General features: G+C 37.6%; 2 protein-coding genes and 1 long non-coding RNA gene across 12 annotated transcripts in view; 2 read left to right on the forward strand and 1 right to left on the reverse strand.

The window, feature by feature from the left end:
* The window catches only part of LOC115217296 (formin-2), a 160,060-nt gene that overhangs the window by 60,618 nt on the left and 73,917 nt on the right, over nt 1-25,525 (reverse strand). For 2 of the 9 annotated variants that reach the window (XR_005001300.1, XM_029786941.2), the window contains exons 4-8: nt 16,458-16,611; nt 14,461-14,522; nt 11,875-12,958; nt 10,323-10,419; nt 802-943 (exon numbers count right to left, since the gene is read on the reverse strand). Coding sequence is in view for 1 of the 9 variants with exons in the window: in XM_029786941.2 (XP_029642801.1) it covers nt 802-943; nt 10,323-10,419; nt 11,875-12,958; nt 14,461-14,522; nt 16,458-16,611 (1,539 nt within the window). In the remaining 8 variants the exon portion in view is untranslated. Of the gene's footprint in view, nt 1-801; nt 944-10,322; nt 10,420-11,874; nt 12,959-14,460; nt 14,523-16,457; nt 16,612-20,242; nt 21,216-25,525 lie in introns of those variants that run through there. The other 7 variants (XR_005001301.1, XR_005001302.1, XR_005001303.1 and 4 more) reach the window with 7 other exon arrangements.
* Nucleotides 460-15,827, forward strand: LOC118765438. The gene is made up of 3 exons (XR_005001308.1): nt 460-578; nt 4,618-4,620; nt 15,817-15,827. It is a non-coding gene; the product is annotated as an uncharacterized LOC118765438 (long non-coding RNA).
* Nucleotides 22,993-25,525, forward strand: part of LOC115217412 (serine-rich adhesin for platelets) — a 137,981-nt gene continuing 135,448 nt past the window's right edge. Inside the window, exons 1-2 of one of the 2 annotated variants that reach the window (XM_036507512.1) lie at nt 22,993-24,592; nt 24,805-24,845. The gene's annotated coding sequence lies outside the window, so the exon portion shown is untranslated. Of the gene's footprint in view, nt 24,846-25,525 lie in introns of both variants that reach the window. The other variant, XM_036507513.1, reaches the window with a different exon arrangement.

Consider the following 25,525-nt stretch of genomic DNA (forward strand, 5'->3'; position numbering starts at 1 on the left):
AGAATGTAATCAATCTGGCTAGCTTGGCCTCCAGATTGATATACAATCAGGTGACTGGCTGGCTTCCTGAAGTTGGTGTTGCAGCTCATTAAGTTATTTACATAACAGAACACCAGAAGCCTTATTCCCTCCACATTACAGGAACCAAATCCATGGCCACCATGCACACTGCAGAAGACACATGGTTGCTGCCCAACATGTTTATTGAAGTCACCAACCAAGGTCATTGTCATTTGCCTTTGAGGCAGTCTAAAAACAATTCTTTTGTTCATTTGGCAAACCCAGTTGAGGGGCATGGGCAAAGATCACTGTTGCTGTACTACTTTGCAAAACTATCCTTGGCTTAAGTATTCTATTGCACACTATCTCAATCACCTTATCTGCTCATTTCTCAGCTAGAAGTATGCCCATTTTATCTACCCTATCACTATTGCCTTTCCAGAATATTTTATATCTACATTTTTTTGCCTGTGAGGAACCTGGCTGGAGCTCCCCTCCACCTTTCATTCTGAATGCAATACACATCAACATGCCTCCATTCAAGCATCTCAACAATCTCATCAGACCTACCTTTCAATGTGCTTACATTGGCAGTGCCAACTCTAAGGAAGTAAAAGAGGAAGCAGGAGAGAACAGGGAGAAGGAAGACAACATTCAACATTTGAAAAGGTTTCAATGAGCGTTTGCCAGCAGACATGTCATATTACTCACATTTAATCTACCAACAATCATTCATGTTACACTTGCTGCAAACACACACACACACAGACCAGACAATTATATATATATATATATATATACCTTATCTGCTTTTGGTTTAGATTTAGCTTTGGATCGTAAAGTTGTATCAGCAGGAGGCTTTGAGAACAATTCGTCAAATTCATCAAAATTGATGCTGGTCTCATTAAGTTCTTCCCACAGTAAAACATGGTCTGTTGAAGAGCTGTAAAAACAAAAAAGGTAAATGATATTGCAGATTATCTGAGGTGTAGTTTCTACTAGCCGAACATTATTTATAACAACAACAATAATGACTTCTGATTTAGTCACAAGGCTGGCAATTTTGAAGGGAAGGGATTAATTGATGTCACGTAGCCTGTAAAAAAAATAGCCAACGTTTTTGATAATTGCACTTTACTGCAACCTAATGCAACAGTACTGAATACAAATCTAGAATGAGAGAGACAGAAATCTTTTGTCACCATCAAGCCTAACAGAATCTCTCTATACCTGTGGTTCTCAACTTGTTTTTTTTTTACCTGTCGACTTCTTTGATTCCTATTTTACTCTGGTGGACCCCCATAGCCATTCGATGTTTAAGAAAATCCTTTTATATTTTTATAATTAAATATTACAAGAAATTTTATTTAAAAAATTAAAATATTTTGTGCATAACTGATTTATTATACATAAATTTTAACAACAAAATCTTATATGGACCCCTAAGGGTTATATGGACCCCAGTTGAGAAACACTGCTCAACACATTCTCACCTTTTTATTCTTCACTTAAACATTATGTTGTCAGTGACTCTAAATCTATCCCCAATGGCACCACAAGCACTATATTTCTTATCAATAAATAAATAATCCATCCCATTGGTACAAGCTCAGGAATTTGTATGAAATGAGTGAAGTTGAATGAACTGAGTCCTACACACATCAGTCTTAATGTTAATGACTGCCAAAAGAAATAAAAGTTCAATACTGGTAGTGCAAAGTGCATTATAGAAGTTTCGGGACTTTTTCAAAAGAGACATTTATAAATTCCAAAGAAGTTCAAAACTCTAATCTCCTTCAAAGTAGGATCTTCTGACTTCAATGCACAGGTTGTAGTGCCCTAGCCACTTTGTGAAGGCCCCATGGAAGTCCTCCAAAGTGAACGTGTCCAGAACACTTGTCACAGTCTCTTTCATCTTTTCTCTTTCAGTTTAGGGAACAAGCAAAAGTCACAGGGAGCAAGGTCTAGATTGTGGAGAGTGTGAGGGATAGTTTCAATGCCTATCTATGTCAAGTAGTTGTTAACAGGATGGAACTGGGGACTGGTGCATTGTCCTGGTGGAGGTGCTCTGGTCGTTTGCGACAAATCTCTTCCTGAACTTCCACAAAGTATTCTTTGTTGACCCTCTGGCCAGAGGGAACATAATGAATGTAGATGATGCCCTTGCTGTTGAAAAAGGGGACCATCATGAGCTTCCCTACAGACTTGTTTTTCCTGGCCTCTTATGCAAGTGAAAAACAGATGCTTGGCTCATACAAGTTAACCTATAAGCAGTTTGGAGCATTTCATAAGTTTCTGTAGCATTTTTGCCCACTTTAACACAAAACTTTATTGCATGGGGGAAGCTTCCTAATTATCTTCACATCTCAACTACATTTTGCAAACTAGTCGGCTGCAACAAGCAGCATTTGGTTTTAAGTGCTGTTACAGCTGTCTTCATCAAGCTGGAATGACAAAAGATGGTGTGTCAGCCTATTTGATGTATAGCAATGCTGCCCAAAATTTTCCTGAACATGGGCCGGATTTAAGAAAAAACAGCGCCAGTTGGCCAGACTCACATTTCTAGTCTTTCATTTTTTAATACAACTACTAGAAATGGTTTGAAAAAGTATTCAGGACTATTTTACTATTTTATTTACAGAAATTACTCATTATATAATTATTATTCATAACTCAATTTATACATACCTATGATGCTACTTCTACTTTGTCATTGCTATCAAAAAATTATAGCCTCCAGATATTACATGTAAGCTAAGAATCCCTCTTGTTTTTTCTTTAATCACCTCATTCATTCAAATTCATCTATTCTCTAGAACAACTCTTTCTTGTTTGTTTTCACCCTACGACTAACCTTGTTTCTTGGCTACATGAAGAAGGAGTTATTTTAGAGAAGAGTATGAAATAACTCCTTCTTCTTTGCTCTAGCCCTTAAAATGACCTTTTGTATCGCTATGTATTCTACAGTGCTCACTAAAATAATTTCTTTCTTTCCTGTCTATGTCTCTCTTATCTCTTGTTGCAATGACTACTCCCTGCTTTTCTTCCTTGAAGCTTTAGGCTAAGGCTGTCTACTTCGTCCATTTCTGGCTGTCACCTCCCCCTTCTCAGACTTTGTTAGTTTATTCCATGTGTTCATCGGCTGATGACACTCAAAAATATGCACAGCTAAGCTAAGAATCCCTCTTGTTTTTTTTAATCACCTCCCTCTCTCCCTCTCTCTCTTTGGGAGAGGCACAAGCACCTACACGCACATATGCACACACGGCAGTAACTTCCACCTACCGAATTCAATCACAAAGCTCCGGTCAGCTCGGGGCTATAGTGAAAGACACCTACCCAAAGTGCCACGTCTCATTCATTCAAATTCATCTATTCTCTAAAATAATTCTTTCTTATTTGTTCTAACCCTACAATGACTAACCTTGTTTCTTGGCTACATGTATATACTTATTTCATACTCTTCTTTAAAATAACTCCTTCTTGTTTGCTCCAGCCCTTAAAATGATTGGTGATTGTGCCCACCCTTTCCCACTCCTGCCACCAATACCGGAAATCTCTTTCTCTCTCACTCTTAATTGAAATCTCTTTCTCTCTCACTCTTAACAGAAATCTCTTTCTTTCTCACTCTTAACAGAAATCTCTTTCCCTCTCACTCTTACCGGAAATCTCTTTCTCTTACTGGACATCCAGCTTCAGGAAGCCAGCTAGCCATCTGATAACTTATCAATAAGGTGACTCTACTAGCCAGATCGATTTCATTCTCACCTGACTGCAGGATGCATGGTTGCTCTTAAATACAAAGACCCTCCCTGGTGAAGAATGTACCCCGCCCCCAAACATAAACTAGTTATTAGTGACTTTAGATTCGAGGCCAGAAGGATGCCAAAAAGCAGACCAATCTAGAAAAGAAGGACTTGGAAGCTTAGGAGCCCTTCACATGGTCAGAGATTTAGGGATATCCTTACTGAGAAATTTGACAATAGGGAGGAGGAACTACAGTCCTGTGACATAGAAGGCAGCTGGGAATTCCTGCAAGACAGCTTGTTGAGTGCCACAGACCAAATCTGTGCTGGTGCAAAGTCCCTTCCAGACCTAGGGTAACATGGTAGTGGAATAATACTGTAGACAGGTCCAACAGAGCAAAGAAACAGGCCTGGAAGAGTGGGAGTAGCAGGGAACTGTATCAGATAGCCAGAAGGGAAGCTAGGAAACAGGTATATATAGCCAAGAGAATAGCAGAAAAGAGGTTTGCCAATGTTCAGTGACATGAGAACCAAAGAACTGAAATATTTCGGATTGCAAGACTGTGTGTGAGAGAAAACCATGATGTCATAGGAGAGAAATGTGTCCGCATGGATGATGGTGCCCTTGTGTTTAATGATGCTGCAAAGAAAGAGGCTTGGAGAAGCCATTATAAAAGACTGCTGAAAGTGTAGTCTGCCAAAGGTTGACCAAATTGAGGGACCAGTTATCCAAATCAACAGTACCCAGGTAGATAAAGCAATTAAGGATATGAAGATAGGGAAAACACCTGGCCCATCAGGAATCACCGCTGCGATGCTTAAAATATTGGGCAGTGTGAGTTATGGTCTGGTCACCTGCATTGTAAATCAGGTAGTTCATGAAGGAGTCATACCCAATGACTAGTGTAGCAGCACCATAGTCAGTCAACTGCTACAAGGGGGAAAGGTGATGCTTTAGATAGAAATAACTACAGTGGTATCAAATTACTGGATCAGGTGATGAAAGTTACAGAGAGGGCCATAGCCCAACTAATTAGGGAAAGAGTTAGCCTAGATGAGATGCAGTTTGGTTTTGTGCCAAGCAGAAGCACCACTGATGCTATATTTCTGGTAAGGCAACTGCAGGAGAAATACCTAGCCAAAGATAAACCTCTGTACTTGGCTTTTGTTCACTTGGAGAAAGCCTCTGACAGGGTCCCTCAATCCTTTATCTGGTGGTCAATGTGGAAACTGGGGATAGACGAGTGGCTAGTGAGAGCTGTATAAGCCCTGTACAGGGATGCTATCAGTAAGGTGAGAGTTGACAATGAGTATAGTGAAGAATTCCAATAGTCCTCCAGGCAATAACAGAGGAATTCAAGACAGGCTGCCCCTGAGAGCTCCTCTATGCTGATGACCTTGCTCTAATAGCCGAGTTACTGCCAGAACTGGAGACGGAGTTTAGCGTGTGGAAGCAAGGTCTAGAATCGAAGGGCCTTAGGGTTAACCTAGCAAAAACCAAAGTCTTAATAAGTAGGAAGGCTGTCAAATCACAACCCACTTCAGGTAGATGGCCGTGCTCGATCTGTAGAAAAGGCGTGGGTAGAAACTCTGTAAAATGTACCCAGTGTAAGCTATGGACACATAAAAGGTACAGCATTATCAAAAGAAGGTTAACCAGGAAAATAGTTTTTGCATGTGGCAGATGCACTGGGCCAATAAACACTGAAGATGTACAGAACACAGATTCCATCACATGCCAGTGGGAGAAACTAGAAATAGTCAATAGCTTCCACTACCTAGGCAACCAAGTCTGTAGTGGGGGTGGTTGCTCTGAGAGTGTAGCAGCTAGAATAAGAATAGCCTGGGCAAAGTTCAGGGATCTCCTACCTCTGCTGGTAACTAAGGGCCTCTCGCTCAGGGTGAAAGGTAGACTGTATGATGCATGTGCGTGAACTGCCATGCTACACAGCAGTGAAACATGGGCCATGAATGCTGAGGACATGCATAAGCTTGAAAGAAATGAAACTAGTATGATCCACTGGATGTGTAATGTCAGTGTGCATACACAACAGAGTGTAAGCACCCTGAGAGAAAAGTTGGGCATGAGAAGCATCAAATGTGGAGTGCAAGAGAGGCGACTGCACTGGTATGGCCATGTGTTACGTACGAATGAAGACAGCTGTGTGAGGAAGTGCCACTCCCTAACTGTAGAAACAACCTGTGGAAGAGGTAGACCCAGAAAGACATGGGATGAGGTGGTGAAGCATGACCTTCAAACATTGGGCCTCACAGAAGCAATGACAGGAGACCGGGACCTTTGGAGATATGCTGTGATTGAGAAGACCCGGCAACTAAAGTGAGATCACAGCCACGCATGTCCGGCCCAGTTAAGAATACCCCTGATGCGTCAGGTAATATAATATGTTTGAGAAAACCCGTTGAGTCAAGTAAAACCAATATCATAGCTGGGGCCAATGCTCCCTGACTGGCTCCCATGCCAATGGCATGTAAAAAGCACCACCCAAACGTGATCAATGCCAGGTTTGCCTGACTGGCTCCTGTGCTGGTGGCATGTAAAAAGCACCCATTACAATCTTAGAGTGGTTGGCATTATGAAGGGCATCCAGCTGTAGAAACATTGCAAGATCAGATTGGAGCCTGGTGCAGCTGCTGGATCTCCAGACCTGTCAAACCATCCAACCCATGCCAACATGGAAAATGGACGTTAAACAATGATGGTGATGATCATCATCATGAAAAATAATTTGACTTCTAACTTTACATTCTACAAAATAAATTTAACAACTGATCAAGATTTAAGAAAAAAACATTTGTTCAAATGGCATTTTATTCAATAATAAACAATTTCATTTTGGATGTATAATGAATGAAAATATCAATGAGAAACTTGAAATTGTTTCCAGTCATCAAGAAACTTTTCAATATCTACTGGAATATTTGTTAAGGCCAGTTGGAGTTTATCTTTGAGGTGAGCATCTCTCAAAGAATCTCTTTTGTTCGATTTTACCAATTGCATACAACTGAAGAGGTATTCACATATCGATGTCAAACTGAACAAAATGAGAAAGTGTTTTGAGTAGCAAGTAAAATTTGGATATTGAGTGTAAGGTAGACTGCATTTGTAGAAGCTCATCAGATTCCTTTTTAAAAACTGACTCTTGACATCACAGTCTCTTTGTAATTCATTCAATTCCATTTGAAGTTCAAAGGGGGCATCAGTAAGATACACGTCAAAAGGCATTGAAAAAGTTTTCAATGGTCTTCACAAGCACAGGAATCCTTAAATCTCCTGGAAAATTCTTCTTGGATCTGTTTTAACTCACTCACAAAGAATTCCTGGTTTATGGTTGAAATGTACAATTGTTCCTGAAGGCAACAAAAATGAGCACAATTGCTGTCAGCAATTTAAGCAATCCACAGTCCAGTTCCTTTTGGAAAGCTGTCACTTCCTGAAACAAATTATGGATGAGTTTTTTTCTTTCCTTGTAACCACACATTCAACTCATTCAGCTTGTCTATAATGTCCACCAGAGAAGAAAACTTATTCATCCATTTGATGCATGGATTTCCTTTTGCTTCAAGAAATGCTGCTACATGTTCTCGAATATCGTAAAAACATTTCAGGGCATGGCTACGGCTGAGCCACCTGATCTCAGCAAAGTAAGGGATGCCAGCAAATACCGCATCTATCTCAGTGAGAAAATTTCGAAATGGTCAATGATTTAATGCACGACTCTGAATGAAGTTGACAGCTTTCACGATATTATCCATGACGTGATCAAATTTAATGATGTTGGAGCAAAAATGATTCCTGATGGAGAATACGATGGTACCACACTATTTGGTCTTTACTTACACTCAGGGATTCCAGCTTTCTTTGGATGAAACTACACAAGCCTTGTTCCTTGCCAATTATCACCAGTGCACCATCGGTAGCAATTTCCACCAGGCAATTGTAAGTCAGTCCCACCTTTTCAAGCACTGTATCGATTTCTTTGCAAATAATATAATCAACATCTCACACGAAAATCGCCAGTTGTGGTGTATCAGTAATGTCAGTAGATTCATCGATGACAATGCTGTAAGCTCCAAAGTTTTTACAAAGTTCGTTCAACTGCATTTTTGTATTTTTGGCCAGTTCTTCAATCCTTCAGGTCATAGTACTACGCAACAAACTAAGACATTTTATAGCTTTCTCTTTCTCTGGGCATAGAATTTAAGTCACCAAGGTGATACATTCTTTGACAAAATCTCCTTCAGAAAAAGGTTTCATGATGCATGCAATCTTTTCAGCAATGATGAAACTTACTTTGGCATATTTTCTCGATTCATCATCTATTTTCCAAAAAATATTCTGTTGCAAGACTAAATTCCTTTGAAGTAAAAGCACTTTCTCCTTGCGTTGATCTCCTTCATAACAATTATGGGTCAAAGCGTGCTTTAATGTGTAATGCCATTTCACATTCTCAACTTTTGGAACTGCGACTGTTTCACCACAAATCAGGCAGAGACGTTTTGTATTTGATTCCACAAAGAAATATAAATTTGTCCATGCCTCATTAAACCTGCAATTTTCCTTGTCTACCTTCCTGATTTTTCTAGCCAATGCTATGGATAAACAAAATTTGAAACTTATTGTAAAAAAAGAAGCTAATTTGCTCATCAGTATCAGAAGGCTTCCATATCAAAGGTTGTGTCAGAGTAAATTTGAAATTGAATCACCTCAAATGCCAGCTTTATTGATGCGGAAAAGTCATGTGATATTATTCCTAAGAAACAACACCCTCAACCACAATAGATTATTGTGGAGCACATCTTCAACCTGCTGAGGTGAGCGCTCTGAGGCTTTTGATTACATGACCAAATCAACCAATCGTACACGCTGTGGTAAGTCACTTTTTATCCACTTTCGATGTCAGTAAATGGAAAGGCACTATTTTTAGACTTGACGCAACAACATTCAACCAAAACTGAAAACTTCAAATCAATGCTTCTGGAAATCAGGACCACCTGTTGCTTGGCATTTTGGTTCTCCTGGGCAAGGTCTCAAATGCCACCACCTCCCATCTGTTTGAACTCAGCTTAGAGTTGTTCTCAGCCAGAGGGTGGGTGGAAACCCAAGTTCTGGCGAAAAATTGTAACATGAAAAATTATTATGGTAATTTACTGGAAAAGAAAACAAGAAAAGAGCAGCCGAACGCCACAAATTTTTCAGATAGAGCCTATCATAGAAATAAATTTCAGGTTTTGTTTGTCCATACGAGCAAGCATGGGGAATCAATTTTTATGCTTTCAGGTTAACACAGTATGCATATATGAAGTGTTGCTTGTGGCAGTGTGAAAGAAGGCATGTTCCCTGGGCAGCACCTCAATCGGGGGCAGAGGTAGAAAAAACACATATGCCATGCCACCCCATTAGGGGAGGGGTGGAACTTTTGCAAGCAAGGGACCTCCAGTGACATGGAAGAAGAAAACCTAAAATTTATTTCTATGGTGAAAGCTATGCACATACAAGGCACACAGAATGCAGAGTTGCAAGCTGCTTTGAGAACTGTTTATTGGCAGCCAATAATCATTTATTAATCAAAGAAAAATAACAGTAGTAAGCTTCTGCGTTAATATTAAGGAATAAGGTGAAGAACGACTAACGGGCCAGATTCTAAGGCTTCGAAGGCCAGACGTTGGGCAGCACGGATGTATAGTAATGATATACTAAAATTATAGTAACCTAGGACAGTTAGAATTGCCTCCCCTAAAAAGTACTTTTGATACCAAACAATGAGGAGCAAAACTAAACAGAGTAAGGTATTTGGACCAGTGATCTGCTATTTCTGATACACCACCACTGTGAGTTGTAGTTCATTCAAAAACATACCGAATACCTTTCATACAAACATTCAATTATAACTTAAAATCAACTGAGTTGTACTCAACCACCACTGGCCCAGAACACTTCTAAAATTAGACTTCAAAGACAAAAGCAGCCACATTACTTCAAACCACACTCTACTGTTTTGATAAACAAGAAACACATTCGACAATGTAGTCCCTAAAGGCTAAAATAATTATATTTGGAGTGTTTTGATCACAGGTTTGCCCTATCATAGCTATCTTGTGGCTAAACAACTACAACACTATTATTAAACAACAAAATGGCTTAACTATTAACAACAGGAATTAATAAAGCTAGCATTTAACTTTGTAGACTGGAATGATGAGCATCATGAATAGGACACCAACACTTCACAAGTCACACAAACCTAAAAGTAGAAATTCAAATCAAACGGGACAGTTATGAAGTCATAAGTCATAATCTTAAAGTTTCATAATGTATCCAGTCAACCTGCTAGAAATAGCAGCCAAATCTCCCTCAAATCACACCCATTTGTTGTAAATGGACATGTTAATGTTGTTCTGGGTGCACTGTACTTGGGGAGTCATAGCTAGAATGTCTTTGGTGACAGATTTGCTTAACCAAGACTGATTTGGGAATAAACAACAACATGATCAATTTGTTTCAATAAATCAATGAATCTGTAAATCAATAAATACATGTATCAATTGATAGCTTACCCAGCAGGCTGTTTCCTTTTGACCTCTTGGACTTGAATACGGGTCCAGAATAGTGGTTTCATGATTGATTTTGGGTGCACAACTGGTTTAGAGGAAGCTGGCAGTAAAAAACAAAACCAAGAAATGAATTTGTGGTCAGCATTATATAAACCATTGTAGATTTAAGAGTACAACGTGTTCAAAAGTTGAAACCAAGTAGCAACCCTAATATTGAATCCTGCTTGCCTTAAACTACTTGTCTGGCAACAGTCCTTGTATTGACCTCTGCTTGTCTTAACTGTTTAGCATTTAAACTACCATATCCAGCCAAAATATTCTACCAGTTTTATGTCCAAACTGGTCAGATCTAGCCTCTCACAATCTTATTCTAGAAATAAACAATCATAAACAGTCACTGAAATCTCAAAGTCATGAGATAATGCATGACTGATTCAAATGAATGTGAATAAATAAGCATTACATTTGACAGAATAATCTGAATGCTAAAGGCATCAAAAGCACTCCACAAACGAACATCCTGCATTACTTATAGATGTGTCTACAACTACATTACCCTATGTAATGTACTCTCCAATCTTTAAATGTTTTGCTATATCCAGCAGGTCAAGTGAGCACCAAGAACTTTGCAAATTGATTCATTCAATGTTTTTCCACAAAGTAGTTAAAAATAAGATATTACAGTCAAGATCGTCATCATCATCATTTAGTGCCTGCTTTCCATGCTGGCATGGGTTAGACAGTCTGACTTGGACTGGTAAGTCGGTGAACTGTACCAGGCTCCATTTTCTATGGCCGGATACCTTTCCTCCAACCACTCCAAGAGTGTAGTGGGTGCCTTTTACAAGTCACTGACACTGGCCACAACTAAGATTTCACTTGGTTTGATGTGTCTTCTCAAGCACAGCAAATCATCAAAGGTCTTGATTACTTGTCATCACCTCCATTAGACTCAACATCCAAATATATCATGGAGAAATGACATAGCATCAATATGGTTGTTTAATTAAATTGAAACTGGCTGAATCTCATCACACCTTGCTACCTTAAAAAATGATTTACTGAACAATGAGGTCTTGAGTAGACAATTCCAGAACAAAAGACAAACTGGTCCCTATGGGAATGCTTGTCATCATAAGTCATTTATAAAGTTTGAGGCTGAACTTGTGTACTGTTGACTCCACACACACGAATGCACGCACATGCACACATACACACATACACACATAGACATGGGTTGAATTGTTTGATGGCATGAATTGAATGGTCTGACAGGATTCAATAAGTCAAGAGACTGCACTGTGCTCCAATATCTGCTTTGGCATGATATTTGTGTAGCTGGACACTCTTCCTAATGTCATCCACTTTACAGAGTGCCCAACCACTAACAGGCTTCGGCACAGTTTCTGTCTCCCAAATTCCAGTCACAATGTTTTGGTCAATATGATGCAATAGTTGACACTTGCCCAAAGCATTGTGCAGTAAGATCAAATGCGGAACCAGGCTGACAATAATAGCAAAAAAAAGATGAAAAATATTACAATGTCTCACTTACTGTCATACATAGCCATTGTATATCCTGTGAAAGGGAGCGTAGGTGATGATTTAGTGTCACTTGAGGATGGAGGTGGTGGTGCTGGAGGTGGAGTTGGTCTCAACCCAGGCATTCGTGGTAATGGTGGAGGTGGTGGTGGTGGTGGGCAAGGTGAGCCTGCACCAGGCAGTGGCGGTGGTGGTGGTGGTGGTGGTGGTGGTGGTGGAACACAAGGGCTTGCACCAGGCAATGGTGGGGGAGGAGGTGGAACACGAGGGCCTGCACCAGGCAATGGCGGGGGAGGAGGTGGAACACGAGGGCCTGCACCAGGCAATGGTGGGGGAGGAGGTGGAACACGAGGGCCTGCACCAGGCAAAGGTGGGGGAGGAGGTGGTGTAGAAGATGTTAAGCTGATACTGGGTAAGGTTGGTAATGGTGGTGGTGGTGGTGGTGGTGGAGGTGGTGGTGGTGGTGGTGGTGGTGGAGGTGGTGAAACTGTTCCCACTGGTGCAGGCTGAGATGGAACTATTGAGCATGAAGTTTGTGCAGAGGGAGAAGTTGGAGATGATTGAAGAATGCTGGAGGAAGAAGGAGGTACAGAAAGAGGTGAAGCACACGTGTCTCTCATCATATACAGCTGGTTATCATCTTTCATGGGTGATGAGGTTGGTGACAACACTGTGAAACACATGGAATCATCCCCTTCAGGAGAAATAAGGCATCGGTTGAGAGGTTGATGCTTCTGTGTAATGTTTTCCACTGCATTTGGAGATTTGTCCTCATCTCGATTGATGTAATTCAGAGGAGTGTCTGCCAACATTTTGTCAGGTGTTGCTGCAGGAGTGTGGTACTGAGATGGACTTGGAGTATCTGAAAGACTGTAATTCATATTTGGAGTCAGCTCATTTGGTTTCAAATGTGATTTCTCCAATTCCATCTCAGCAGCTTGTGCATACTTCCAAGCTGACTGCGTCATCTGTTCAATCCCCAAAAGAACTTCATACTTCTCACATTGAGCTTTTAGTTTCTTGAGTTCCTCATTTTTCAGTTTTAATTGGGTTTCAAATTCTTTCATCAATTCTGCTTTTCTAACATTGTGTTCTTTCTGGCAAAATTCAAAAATCAAATAAAAATTAACACAATTTTGTTTTGTTTTTGATCAGATACAAAATCAAATTTTGTAAGAAAACATCATTGCATCAAACCTGCTTTAGACATGACTAGCATGCAAATAACCCCCTTACAATTGATCCAAATGTAGGTTCTTATTATCACCAAGGATCACTCAGGGTGAAAATACATCCTTAACATAGCTAAAGCCAAAACACAAGTTGCCCTTCTCTTCAGGGCCACAAGATACTTCAATAACAAATAATTTTTGGCATTCTACAAAAAGCTCAGGTGAGGCCCATTGTGGAATATTGTCCATAATGGACAATGCTCCTGCTGTCCACACAGACATCCTAAACTACATCCGGAAAAGGACCACCCAACTGATTAGCATAAAATCACTCCATCCTCAGACTCAAAAATAATCTTTTTTTTTTTGCCTTTTCTACCATTACTATAAAGGTCTCTGTTCCTTAGAGCTGGCTTGGCTCAAGCCAAATCCACTCAAGCATTCCTGACTTACTTGTCTCTCCTCCTCTCATCAACCTTGTTGTGTCCAACATTGCAAGCCCTACACTAACCACTACACCCAGTCCTTCCCTCCAAAACTCCCTCTCTGCTCATGCTTTTCCCGCAAGTGATGGCTTGCAACAGTTCAAGAGGGACATTAGCTAGATCAATCTCACCAGTCTCGGAGGGCCTATAAAGATCATGGGCACTAACCCCTTAACCAGATCTAGAAAATTTTAAAAAATGAATATGAATTACATAAAAATTGTGTGTGTGTGTGAGAGAGAGAGAGAGAAACACAAACGTGTGTCTGTATATGTATATTCTACACACACACACACAAATATTACATATATTGTAGACAAGTTAGGGTACCAAGTTCTAGAGTAAGGGCATTGATCCATTATTTATTTTATTGATCTTTGAACAGTGAAATGCAAGGTCAATCAGGGTAGGATTTGAAATCATAAACTAAAGAACATAACCAAATATCACAAGGTAATTTGTGACCAAATGTGACCAATACCACTAATCATGGTTTTAAAAAGGAGCTAGCAGTAAAAAAACATTATTTCTATAAATTTTCTTTTACACAAAATAATATATTTCAACATTTTGCTTTAACTTCTGCTTGTTGATCATATTTAGAACTTTTTCAATAAAACTAATGGTTACTAAGGAGTTAAATAAATGATACAGTAGAAAAGATACACAACAAGATGAAAGAGGTTAAATCAACCCCAGTAGAATGAACTCATAGAGATGCTTCTATGTGGCCACACAACCTTCTTGAAATAGCAAACAAATATCCCACAAAGCATACACTACTGTCTTAAAAAGAAGTGGAAGAACACTCTTTTCCAAAGACAATGTAGCTTTGGATACAATGTATTTGAAAAATGTGACTGGATGGTCAAAGTTAGAAAGTCTGATTGTAAATCAAGTTGGGCAGATTTGAGGTTAAACAACAATATAAATGATACATACCACTAGATTCTCTGTACTCTCTTTATATTCTTGTCTGAGAATTGCCAGAGATGCTTGCTGTTCTGAATTGATGAAGAAATGATAAATTAAAAATATATTAACATCAGACAAGAAGATTATTATTACTGCAGCTAAATATGGGTCTTCAACACAACATAGGTCAGTATTCCATAGCAGTTGTAAGGTTAGATAGCACAACTACTATTGTAACTAATTCTATTTTACTACTACTACTACTACTTGTTCAGTTTACTTATGAAATCTAAGACCCCTGTCTGGGACAATGCTAGAGTTTCTAGAAACTTTCAAGAGACCAGGTCAACATTTCTATAAGTGCAAAAGCAGATATCATTGTCATTATCCTAATTATAATGTCCATTTTCTCAGAATGGATCACACGCATCTGTAGTACAACATTGCACTAACCATTTCAAAACCATTAAGTCTATAATCCCATCTCTTCTTGTATTTGTCTGCGGCGAGCTGGCAGAAATGTTAGCATGCCGGGTGAAATGCTTAGCAGTATTTCGTCTGCCATTACGTTCTGAGTTCGAATTCCATCGAGGTCGACTTTACCTTTCGTCCTTTTGGGGTCGATAAATTAAGTACCAGTTACACATTGGGGCCGATGTGATCAACTTAATCTATTTGTCTGTCCTTGTTTGTCCCCTCTATGTATAGCCCCTTGTGGGCAATAAAGAAATAAGAAACTTTAGCATGCTGGGCAAAATGCTTAGTGGTATTTCATCTGTCTTTACATTCTGAGTTCAAATTAAACTAATTGACTGGCCCCCTCCCCCAAAATTTCAGGCCTTGAGCCTAGAGCAGAAAAGAATATATAGCACCTTGGATACATGTACAGAGGCTCATTTAGAAAAATAAACAGGATGGAGTAGCCAGATGCAATACAGCTGCCAAATACATACAGTAAGGAACTATATATAATACATGAAGGGACATGGACTGTCAACCATGCAGAAAGGGATGTCTTAATAGGAGACAACTATACAGTGTGAAAGGAGTACAAACATACCAAGCAATGTTGCACAAACTATCATTTAAAATACAAAGATGTAGAGAGATATAGAAAATAATGAGATAATTATGGACATGTCAAATATACATATCAGTGACACAACCATTAACAAATATAGTACAAATATAAACTGCCTTTGATACATCAGGAGAACAAGTACATAAGGACTAGGACTCAAACAGAATTGTCAGTCATCTGTAAAGGGGATACATACAGGATGGTTCATCGTCATCATCATTATTTAACATGTTTTCCATGCTGGCATGGGTTGGATGGCATGACAGGAACTGGCAAGGCCAGGGCCACAATGGATTCCACAGCCTATTTTGACTTGGTTTCTACAGCTGGATGCTCTTCTTAACACCAACCACTTTACAGAGTGTACTAGGTGCTTTTTACATGGCATCAGTATCAGTGCTTTTTATGTGGCACCAGCACCAGTGCTTTTTATATATTGCATTAGGACCCACACCAATGCTTTTTATGTGGCACTTTGGTTTTAGGATATCAAATCAGTCGTGGTGAGTGGGTTGACAAAAGATCATAGGTACACATAAATGAAACAACAATACACTGAGAAGACAGTTCACTATACACAGCAAGGAAACAACTATGTACAATATTAGAATGTAAAATATTGTCTTCAAATCATGAAAGATTCTAAGAGCTGCTGCATACTTTCAATTTCATGGTTACAAGCCAGAGAGATTGGAGAGGGTGTTGATTTATCTTAGGTGATATTCCCAGATGATCTGGTAAATAAGCTGTACCTTACAGCTTAATATAGTCAATTAGAATGAAGTATACTGCCTAAAACTACACTGCAAAACACTGCCAGTGGATTTCAAACCAAAACATTTAAGCTAGTAGTTCAAAACAAATCCATTCAACCATTTAATTTTTCCATAAAAAACTACAGAACACAAACTATAAAAACAACATATGTTGAAACTTTACTTACCAGCTTCAGTATATTTCAAAGCTGAATTACTTTGTGAAGAATTAGAAACCAAAACGGAAGGCCACAAGGAAGATTCAATTTTACCAGGAGCTGTACCAGGTGGTTGCGTAAGGCATGAGGCTTCTGTATGAGTCCAGTAGTACATGCAGTCAGGCTGAAAAGAAACATTTTAATAACATTAACATAACATTTGATAATATTAATTGTATATCTCTTAAACTGGCCATATCCAGCCCAAATAATCTATCTGTTTTATATTCAAGTTGGCCAGATCCAGCTCCTCACACCTACCCTACCCTACAATATCACAATGTTTTTCTGAAAATAAACAACTACATCATTGAAATCTCAAAGCTACAAGATAATGTATGATCACTTCAAAACAATACGAATAAATAGACATTACATTTGACGGAATAATCAGAATGCTGAGGGTTAAACTCCACCTCTTTAAATGTCACCACATACATAAACAAAAACATGAGCTCAACTATACGTGTGTGTGTGTATGTGTGTGTGTGTGTGTGTGTGTGTGTGTGTGTGTGTGTGTGTGCATGTGTGCAGTCATATCTATTTGACCATCTAGCAAAGTATCATATGATCTATATATATATATATATATATATATATATATAGATAGATAGATAGATATATCTACATATCTACCAGTTAATTTACCTTTTCAAATCATGTCCTCTCTCTCTACTTTCACTCATTCATATATTTAGTTGACTCACTCTGCAGGTGGATATACAGGTTGTTTCAAAAGACTATGTCACATTCTAAGAACTCTTATATCATTAACTACAAATGATAGCATAATTGAACTGGTACCATTTTAAAGTTAAAAGTGTCAAGTTTTCTTTTGTTCATTTAATTTAATTAATTAAATCTAACTTTTTTTTTTTTTTGCTTCTTTTCAAATCCAGTAATGTCATTCACAAAACAAGAAGTTATTTTGTGTCCTAAAACACACTAAAACTGAATCATGGACATGTGTTCAATGCAAATTTCGTACAATGTTTACCAAGCAGGCACCAGACAGATGCTTCGTTTTGAATTGGCATACAAAATTTAAGGAGGAGGGGGTGTTTGTGCCCAGCAAAGAGAACAGAGTGCCCCTCAGCTTCAGATGATATGATTGAACAAATTTGGCAAGCTTTCCAGCACAAATCCCAGAAGTCAGAATAGCCAGTCGAGAACTTCAGCTCCCATCAACAATTGTTTGGCATGTCTTAAGGAGATAGCTGCAGTTCACACCATACAAGCTGCAATTGGTTCAACAGTTGAAAAACACTGATAAACCTATTCACCGTGAATTTGCACAGGGGCATCCTGTTCTCTTTGCTGGGCACAAACACCCCTCCTCCTTAAATTTTGCATGCCTATTCAATATGGAACGTCTGTCTGGTGCCTGTTTCGTAAATATTGTATGAAATTTGCATTGAACACATGTCCATGATTCAGTTTTAGCATATTCTAGGACAAAAAATGACATCTCTTGTTTTGTGAATGACATTACTGGATCTGAAAAGAGACAAAAAACAAAATTTTAATTTAATTAAATTGAAATTAAATTAACAGAAGAAAACTTGGCACTTTTAGCTTTTAAATGGTACCAGTTGAATCACACTACCAGTTGTAGTTCATGATATAAGAGTTCTTAGAATGTGACATAGACCTTTGAAACACCCTGTAGATTAAAATAGAAAATGAATAAGCAAAACATTTAATTTACATATAAAATACAAACATAGTGCAGAGTAGTTATGAGAAATATGTTAAACCGCTTACAGCTGTTTCAATAATAGCTAAGCATTTGGATCATATGTTATTGAGTAAAGAATTCCAAGAAAGCTAAGTATTTTGGAGAGAGAGAGAGGGGGGAGAGAGAGAGGGAGAGAGAAAGAGAGAGAACAGAAATGAAGAATATCCCCAATCAAAGATAGTAGTAGTTACTAGTTCATCAAGAAATGAAGGAAAGACCAGAGTGAAAGATAGATGTTTGGAAGTTCCATTATCAATAATCAAGTCATAAGTAAAATTTAACGTTCATTTGCGGTTCCATAGGTGAAGATTTGAGGATAATCCATGGCAAAGGATAATGGAATTTACTATTTCCATTTTTGAATAGAAAGTGAATTAGGATTCAGTTGGGATCACAGTAGTATATTACTCCAACTCAATCCTAATTCACTTTGATCATGGAACTACCAAACACATCTACCTTTCATTTTGGTCTTTCCTTCATTTCTCAATGAACTGGTAACTACTAATATCCTTGATTGGGGATATTCTTCATTTCTAGATCTTCTTACTTCTCTTTCTTTCTGATGATGGAATACTTAGCTTACATGGAATTCCTTACACAATAACATGATCCACATGCTTAGCTATTCTATAACAAAGTTGCTAAAATGGTGAAGCTATATTTTATCCAAGTAACACATGTCAGATATGGTGCACATTTACTTAGCAAAGATCATCAGCCATTGTCCCTCAAGAATTCATACTAACACAATTCCCTTCGATGTATCTCATACAGGACAGTGATTTGCTGAAGATTTCAAACTCCAGACGGTTATCAAAACATAAATGATTAAACTCGATCACAATCCAACTTCCATATATGAATCCGAAAAACTGAAGACTGAAAACAAAACCAAAACAATCAAGTAAGTTCATGTAGTTTGATTTTGAAAAGAACTAACTTAAACTGCCATAGTCCTGAGTGTCAAATGGCATCTGATAAATGTCAGAACTTAGGAGTTATTGTTGACAAAAGACTTGATGGAAAGGATCAAATCAACACACTATTGATTAACTGTCTGAGATCAGTTGTTAATAAGATTAAAATATCCCAAGCTAACAACTTTAACTTTAGAGAGGTCAGCTGTCTATTGAACATGAATGCTATTGCCCTTAGTTTATAAATAAAAGGTGCCTGCTTTGAATCCAGTGGGGTAGTATGTAATGAAGGTGTAAATATTGAAAAATCTTCCAGCCTTAAAAGTGAAGAAAATTATAATCTGGTGTTACAAGCAAAATAAACTCATGGGTAAGATGGATTAACAACATGCTGTCTTCCAGCCACGACAGTATTTTATATGTAAAGGTGTCACTTCACTACCTTTATTATATTCTATTTATGTTCACTCTACACACAACAAGACATTAAATTTAATCTAAAAACTCTGAAAGTTGATTAGAAAAAAAATAAAATAAACAGCATGAGAATTATGAATTAGTGGGATACCACCTTCAGACACATGGATTTTATTCTTAACAAAGTCATTTCAAGAACTTCAACATTTTCACAAAGTAGAAAATTTACCATCAATATTATACAATATAACAGTGACTCAACTGACAGAGTTGATTTAATAATGGAAAATGAGGTAAGAGTTCCTATTATCAGTAGTTCTGCATTGTATCCATGACAAAAAGTTAAATCATATATAAATCAGTCCACTTAGTTGTCAACAACTGTCACAAGAGTGGATCACAGCAGCATAGTAAAATTTATAAATGTTCTGATATCTTGCTGTGCACAGTTCAGCTCCTCCAGTGGAGGCATAATTTGGAAATTCCTAACTTACCCTTGGTCTACCACATGAAAAGAAATTCTCCAGTGATTGCCCCCTGAGGCAATATACCAATGTGGGATTCACTAGCACCTTACAATATTGAGTAAAGCAAACCTAAATATTAACATCATGATATTGAGACAGAAGTGAAAAGAACCAAGATTATCACCAAAAGATTAAAAAGAAAAAAGGACTTACTTTGACCTCCTGAGCTGACCATGATAGGGTGGGAACTACCCTTATATTGTGAGATACAGGTTCAGACATCTTCTTCTAAGTGATTCTTTGACACTTAGGGTTACCTACTTCCACAACAAATAAATAACTATTGCTGTCTTTGTATAAAACTATTAGTTGTTGTTTTTGTAATTGCTATTGATTGTTGTTTGCTGTATTTGTTTTCTCATAGAATAAAGACACAGGAAATATTGATATGTGATAGTTTACAGGTATGTAATAGTCTCTTTTATACTACAATGTCGTGAAGTATATTGATTAGAGAGTTAGACTATAGACATGTAAGGATATGAGAAGAGTAGGTTCAAAAATTATTAGGAGCTCTCACAGGATACATAGCAAACTGGACCAACCCTAACCAGCAAAGTAAATTAAATGTGAAACTAATGTGGTGCTAAGAATAGAGAAATATAGTGCAGAGTATGACAGCATGAGCTGGTTTTGAACTGGGTTCAGTAATTCTCTGCTTTAAGTGTTTGGTAGTTTATCATCAAAACAGATACTTATTCCAATATTTCCATTGTAGCAGCTTTGCTCAGTCAATGTGTAAGAATACATTCCATTCTAATAGCACTTTATGAAGACAGGGACATTGTTCATACATGTTGTTGTTTTCCTTTTAATATTTTATTATTGAGTTGTGGCTATTCTGCTATTGTTGCTGCTTTCTTGATATGTTGGACCAAGGTGGAGGAGTGCTGCTAGGTAACTTGATGTCAGTTGGAAACAATGAAATATACCAGAGTAACCAAGACATTTTAACAAAGATGAAAATTCCAAAAATACTTCATCAGTGGTGATCTTGATGTATAACAAACAGATTCTGCAATATTGTTGGTAACAGAGTGAGTGGGAGAGGAAAAAAGGGAAATATCTCCAAGAGTTTAAGAGAAAAACAAAAAAAAAGGCAAACCAAATATTCAGCGTGGAGTCTCTTTTAGATTGAAATAGGTTTTGATGGTTTTGTCATTTCCTGTCACATCACTCTTTTCTACCTCTCTCTCTCTCTCTCTCTCTTCCTCTCAGTAATTAAGTTATCACACCATTACTAACAAGAGTAATTAAAGATTCAGAAAAATAGAAAAGAATTAGAAAAGAAAAAATATATATCTCTTTAAAAGTTAAATAAGGATTTTTCTTTTAATTTAACTTTTTGTAGGGATCAGGACAACTCCAAAATGGTACTTCCTGTTTATAAACTGAGGCCAGCAGACAATGGACAATTTTGAGTGGTTATATAGGCAGACATTTATTTTTCATAAATTGCTGTCATTTTATCCATGCCGGTATTTTCAGTGGCGAGAGTCGATGTGACGTAACAACAACCATAACGACATAATTGAATAATAATTTCATTCCTTGTCCAGGTTTTTGTTATTGTTGATGTTACTAAAACATCAAAAAAACTCCCAACATTACTTGTAAATCATTATAAAGTTTATGAACACCTATAAAGTAAAACATGCCATAGTATACAGAACTAAAGGTGTGTGTGTGTGTGTGTGTATGAGAGAGAAAGAGTGCAGCATTATGAAATAACACTAGATATATCTCAAGTCAAGCAGGGACTCGCTACATAACTCTTTGACCCACTAGAAATAACAGCCAAATGTCTCTGAAATTACAGCCCATCATCTTAAATTAAGAAGGACACATTTTATGATGTATTCTTTGATAAACTATATCTGAAATAGGACACGATGGTCGAGGTTGATTTAAAGCTTAAGAATAAGATTCAATAAATCATTATAAAGTTTATGATCACCTATAAAGTAAAACATAGTATGATATATAGAAGAAAAGATGTGTGTGTGTGTGTGTGTGTGTGTGAAAGAGCGTGCTGTATAATGAGCTGAAGCTGAAGTGAGTTCATATGTGTGAGAGAGAGAGAGAGAGAGAGAGAGAGGGAGAGAGAGAAGAGAGAGAGAGAGAGAGAGAGAGAGAGAGAGAGAGAGAGAGAGAGAGAGAGAGAGAGAGAGAGAGAGAGAGAGAGAGAGAAATTCCAGCATTATGAAATAACACTAATATATCACAAATTGAGCAGAGACCTGCTACATGGTTCCTTGACATACAAGAAATAGCAGCCTAACATCTCTGAAATTACATCCCATAATTTTCAAATAGGAAAGACACATATTATGATGTAGTCTTAGATACACTATATCTGACAAGGCTGATCTGGGGCTTAAGAATAAGACTGATAGGTATGCAATATTATAAAAGAGCATCACATGGATCTGTATATGTATAAATGTATGTATTGTAGAACAGCAGATGCACCTATGAAGTTATAGGTGGTGGTGGGAGGAGGAAGAGGCATTCTAGTGTAAGTGGGTTACTTAAAAACATTATCAGTAGTTAGCAAACATTATCGGGCATGACCTAAGAAACAAAGAAAATTAAACAAAAGCAACAGGAGGAAATTTATTTTGTCTCCTTTTTCCATCTCTAAGTCATGGGACCAACAGTTGACAAACATTTCTTAAAAGTATATCACACAAAACACAGCAGCAAACTTATGTAAGTTTATAAACACAGCAAACAACAACAGCTAATGAAGGAGCCTCCGGATAGTTGCTCAGCTTGCTAGAAATGGGAGCCAAATCATCTTCATATCATATCACGCCCTACTGTCTTAAAAATAAAAAAAATTTTTAATAAATGGAAAACACATTGCTGGATAATTCAGTTAAATATACAATGTCTGAAAAAAAGAAAGACAAGATGGTTATGGCTGGACTACTTTTGATCATAGATCTGCTGAATCAGAGCTGACCAGAGGTTAAGACCAATGACAACCCAACACTGGTTTATAACAATACAAACTATAAATGGAGTGTCTCAATATTCAACTTGAATGTACCTCAATGCAATAGTTAACCCCTTATTATAACTCAAATGAGCTCCACACTTTGCAAGTTTTCAATTACATCTGGAAAAGCAAGCCCACCTTTGCTTTTAAATAATTCTATTTATTACTCTAAGTGGGAAATGAACAAGCAGACAAAGAAGCATCTATTTGGTTGCTAAATCTAATAGAAACAACAGTCAAATCTACTGTCTAAAGAAAAGGAAGAACACACTGGACAATAGATATAAAATAATTAGGATGGCCATGGATGGAAAGCCTCTGATCAAAGGTCTGTGCTACCAAGGCCTAAGCAACAACATAAAGACTGGATGACCATGTTAAGAAACTTGTGATCAGAACAAATCAAAAGGCACATTAGACTGGGTTTGAACCAATGGCATATTTTCTATGTATTTGATCAGAAATGCTTTCCTGCTCCAAGAAAGCATGTAAATGTAGGCTACTCAACAACTACAGGAACAACAACATTAAAATACTAACAACAGCTGTAACAGTACTAGAATACTGGAATCTAACCAGCACACATTCCAGACTAATAGCATACTAATTAGAGAAAATAAGCAAAAAGTAAATAAATCGACAAAAAACACTACTAATGACTCAACAAATGATTGGAAAAACAAAATTAGAAGTGATTAGTAGACCACAGCAACAAAAACTCTATTTGTTTTTACAGTATGGAATGAGGAGCACTGACGTTAATATAACTGTTTAACATTTACAGTTGGTCTTCTACATTTGTGTAGTTGTTAAAAGTCGGTACTAGTAGAATCCATCACCTCTGTAAAATACTAACCACAGTACAGCTTTCCGTGATAAATTGTTTTAGTCTGACCAATGTTCTTCTAACCCTGACCATCTCATTTTCTGCCCTATTATATCTGGGATTCAGTTACCAAGTATTTTTCAACTATTTTGAAGAGAATAGGATGAAGTTTGAAGGAGATCTGGCAACTATTTCTAGCAAGTCAAATGACTGCACAAAAGCTTCCTCACTGCCCATCTCTGTTACATCCAGAAGTAGAAACTCTAGGTGAACAGTGGAGAGGGTACAACATGCCTAGACTGCCACATTGCACCACACACTGCCCTACAGATCACAACCAGACAGAGCTATGGTATATTCAAAGTATTGGATCACACCTAGAGGCTCAGCTGATTAAGCCTGTTCAATCTATGTTGATATGGAACTACCAAAAAAAAAATCAACAACTGTCTACATTGTAATTGTATGTGAAAGATAATGGAGAGAAATAAGGCATAATGTTTACACTTTTCCTGGTCAAGTCAAAATGAAATAAAATGGAATTACTGCCAATAGGAAACAAAAGCAAGTTCTTGACATAAATGGACCGAGAACTGACCTCTGGTCACCCTAAAACTGTTGGCATCAAATGTGAAGTATATGATTCTGAGGAGAGTAAAGAGCTGAAAAGCGGGTAGGAGTTCTAATATTCATGCCTTTCTATTAAGTGAATTGAAAGCTGAAGGAGTATGGTGGTCACTTGAAAAAGTATCAAATTCAGCTCATCTACAGCTAATTAGTACTCTCTGATATTGCCAGCAAAGCATTCAGAAATTGTGATAAATGGATGATTAGAAAGAAAACACTGCTTCATTCCTGTCTTTCTTTTTTTTTTTTTGTGAATAGAGAAATACTGAAGACTGACAGAGACCCTTCAATACACTGAGGTAAGTTTAAAATATTCAGTTAACAACTGAAATTTCATTATCTATTACCATTGTCATCATTATTATTATTATTACCAAAGGCAATGAGCTAGCAGAATTGTTAGCATGCCAGGCAAAAATACCTAGTGGTATTTCATCCATCTTTACATTCTGAGTTCAAATTCTGCTGAGGTTGACCTTGCCTTTAATCCTTTCGGGGTTCATAAAATACCAGTCAAGTACTAGGGGTCAATGTAATCAACTATCCCCTTCCACCAAATTTCAGGCCTTGTGCCTATAGCAGAAAGGCTTATTATTATTATTATTTATTAATTAATTAATTAGATAGCAAGCTGATAGAATCATTACCACGCTGGGCAAAATGTATAGTGGCATTTCATCTGACTTTACATTCTGAGTTCAAATTCCATCAAAATCTACTTTGCCTTTCATCCTTTCAGGGTCAATAAAATAAATACCAGTTGAGCACTGGGGTCGATGCAATCAACTTACCCACTCCCACAAAATTTTAATACATGATTATTATTTTCACTCTCATTAAGGCAGTAAGTTGGCAGAATTGTTAGCATGGTGGGCAAAATGCTTAGCAGCATTTCGTCTTCGTATTCTGAGTTCAAATTCCACTGAGGTCAGTTTTGCCTTTCATCCATACAGAATCAATAAAATAAGCACCAGTTATG

Source organism: Octopus sinensis, linkage group LG11, assembly GCF_006345805.1.
Source record: "Octopus sinensis linkage group LG11, ASM634580v1, whole genome shotgun sequence".
NCBI classification, from domain to species: Eukaryota; Metazoa; Mollusca; class Cephalopoda; order Octopoda; family Octopodidae; genus Octopus; species Octopus sinensis.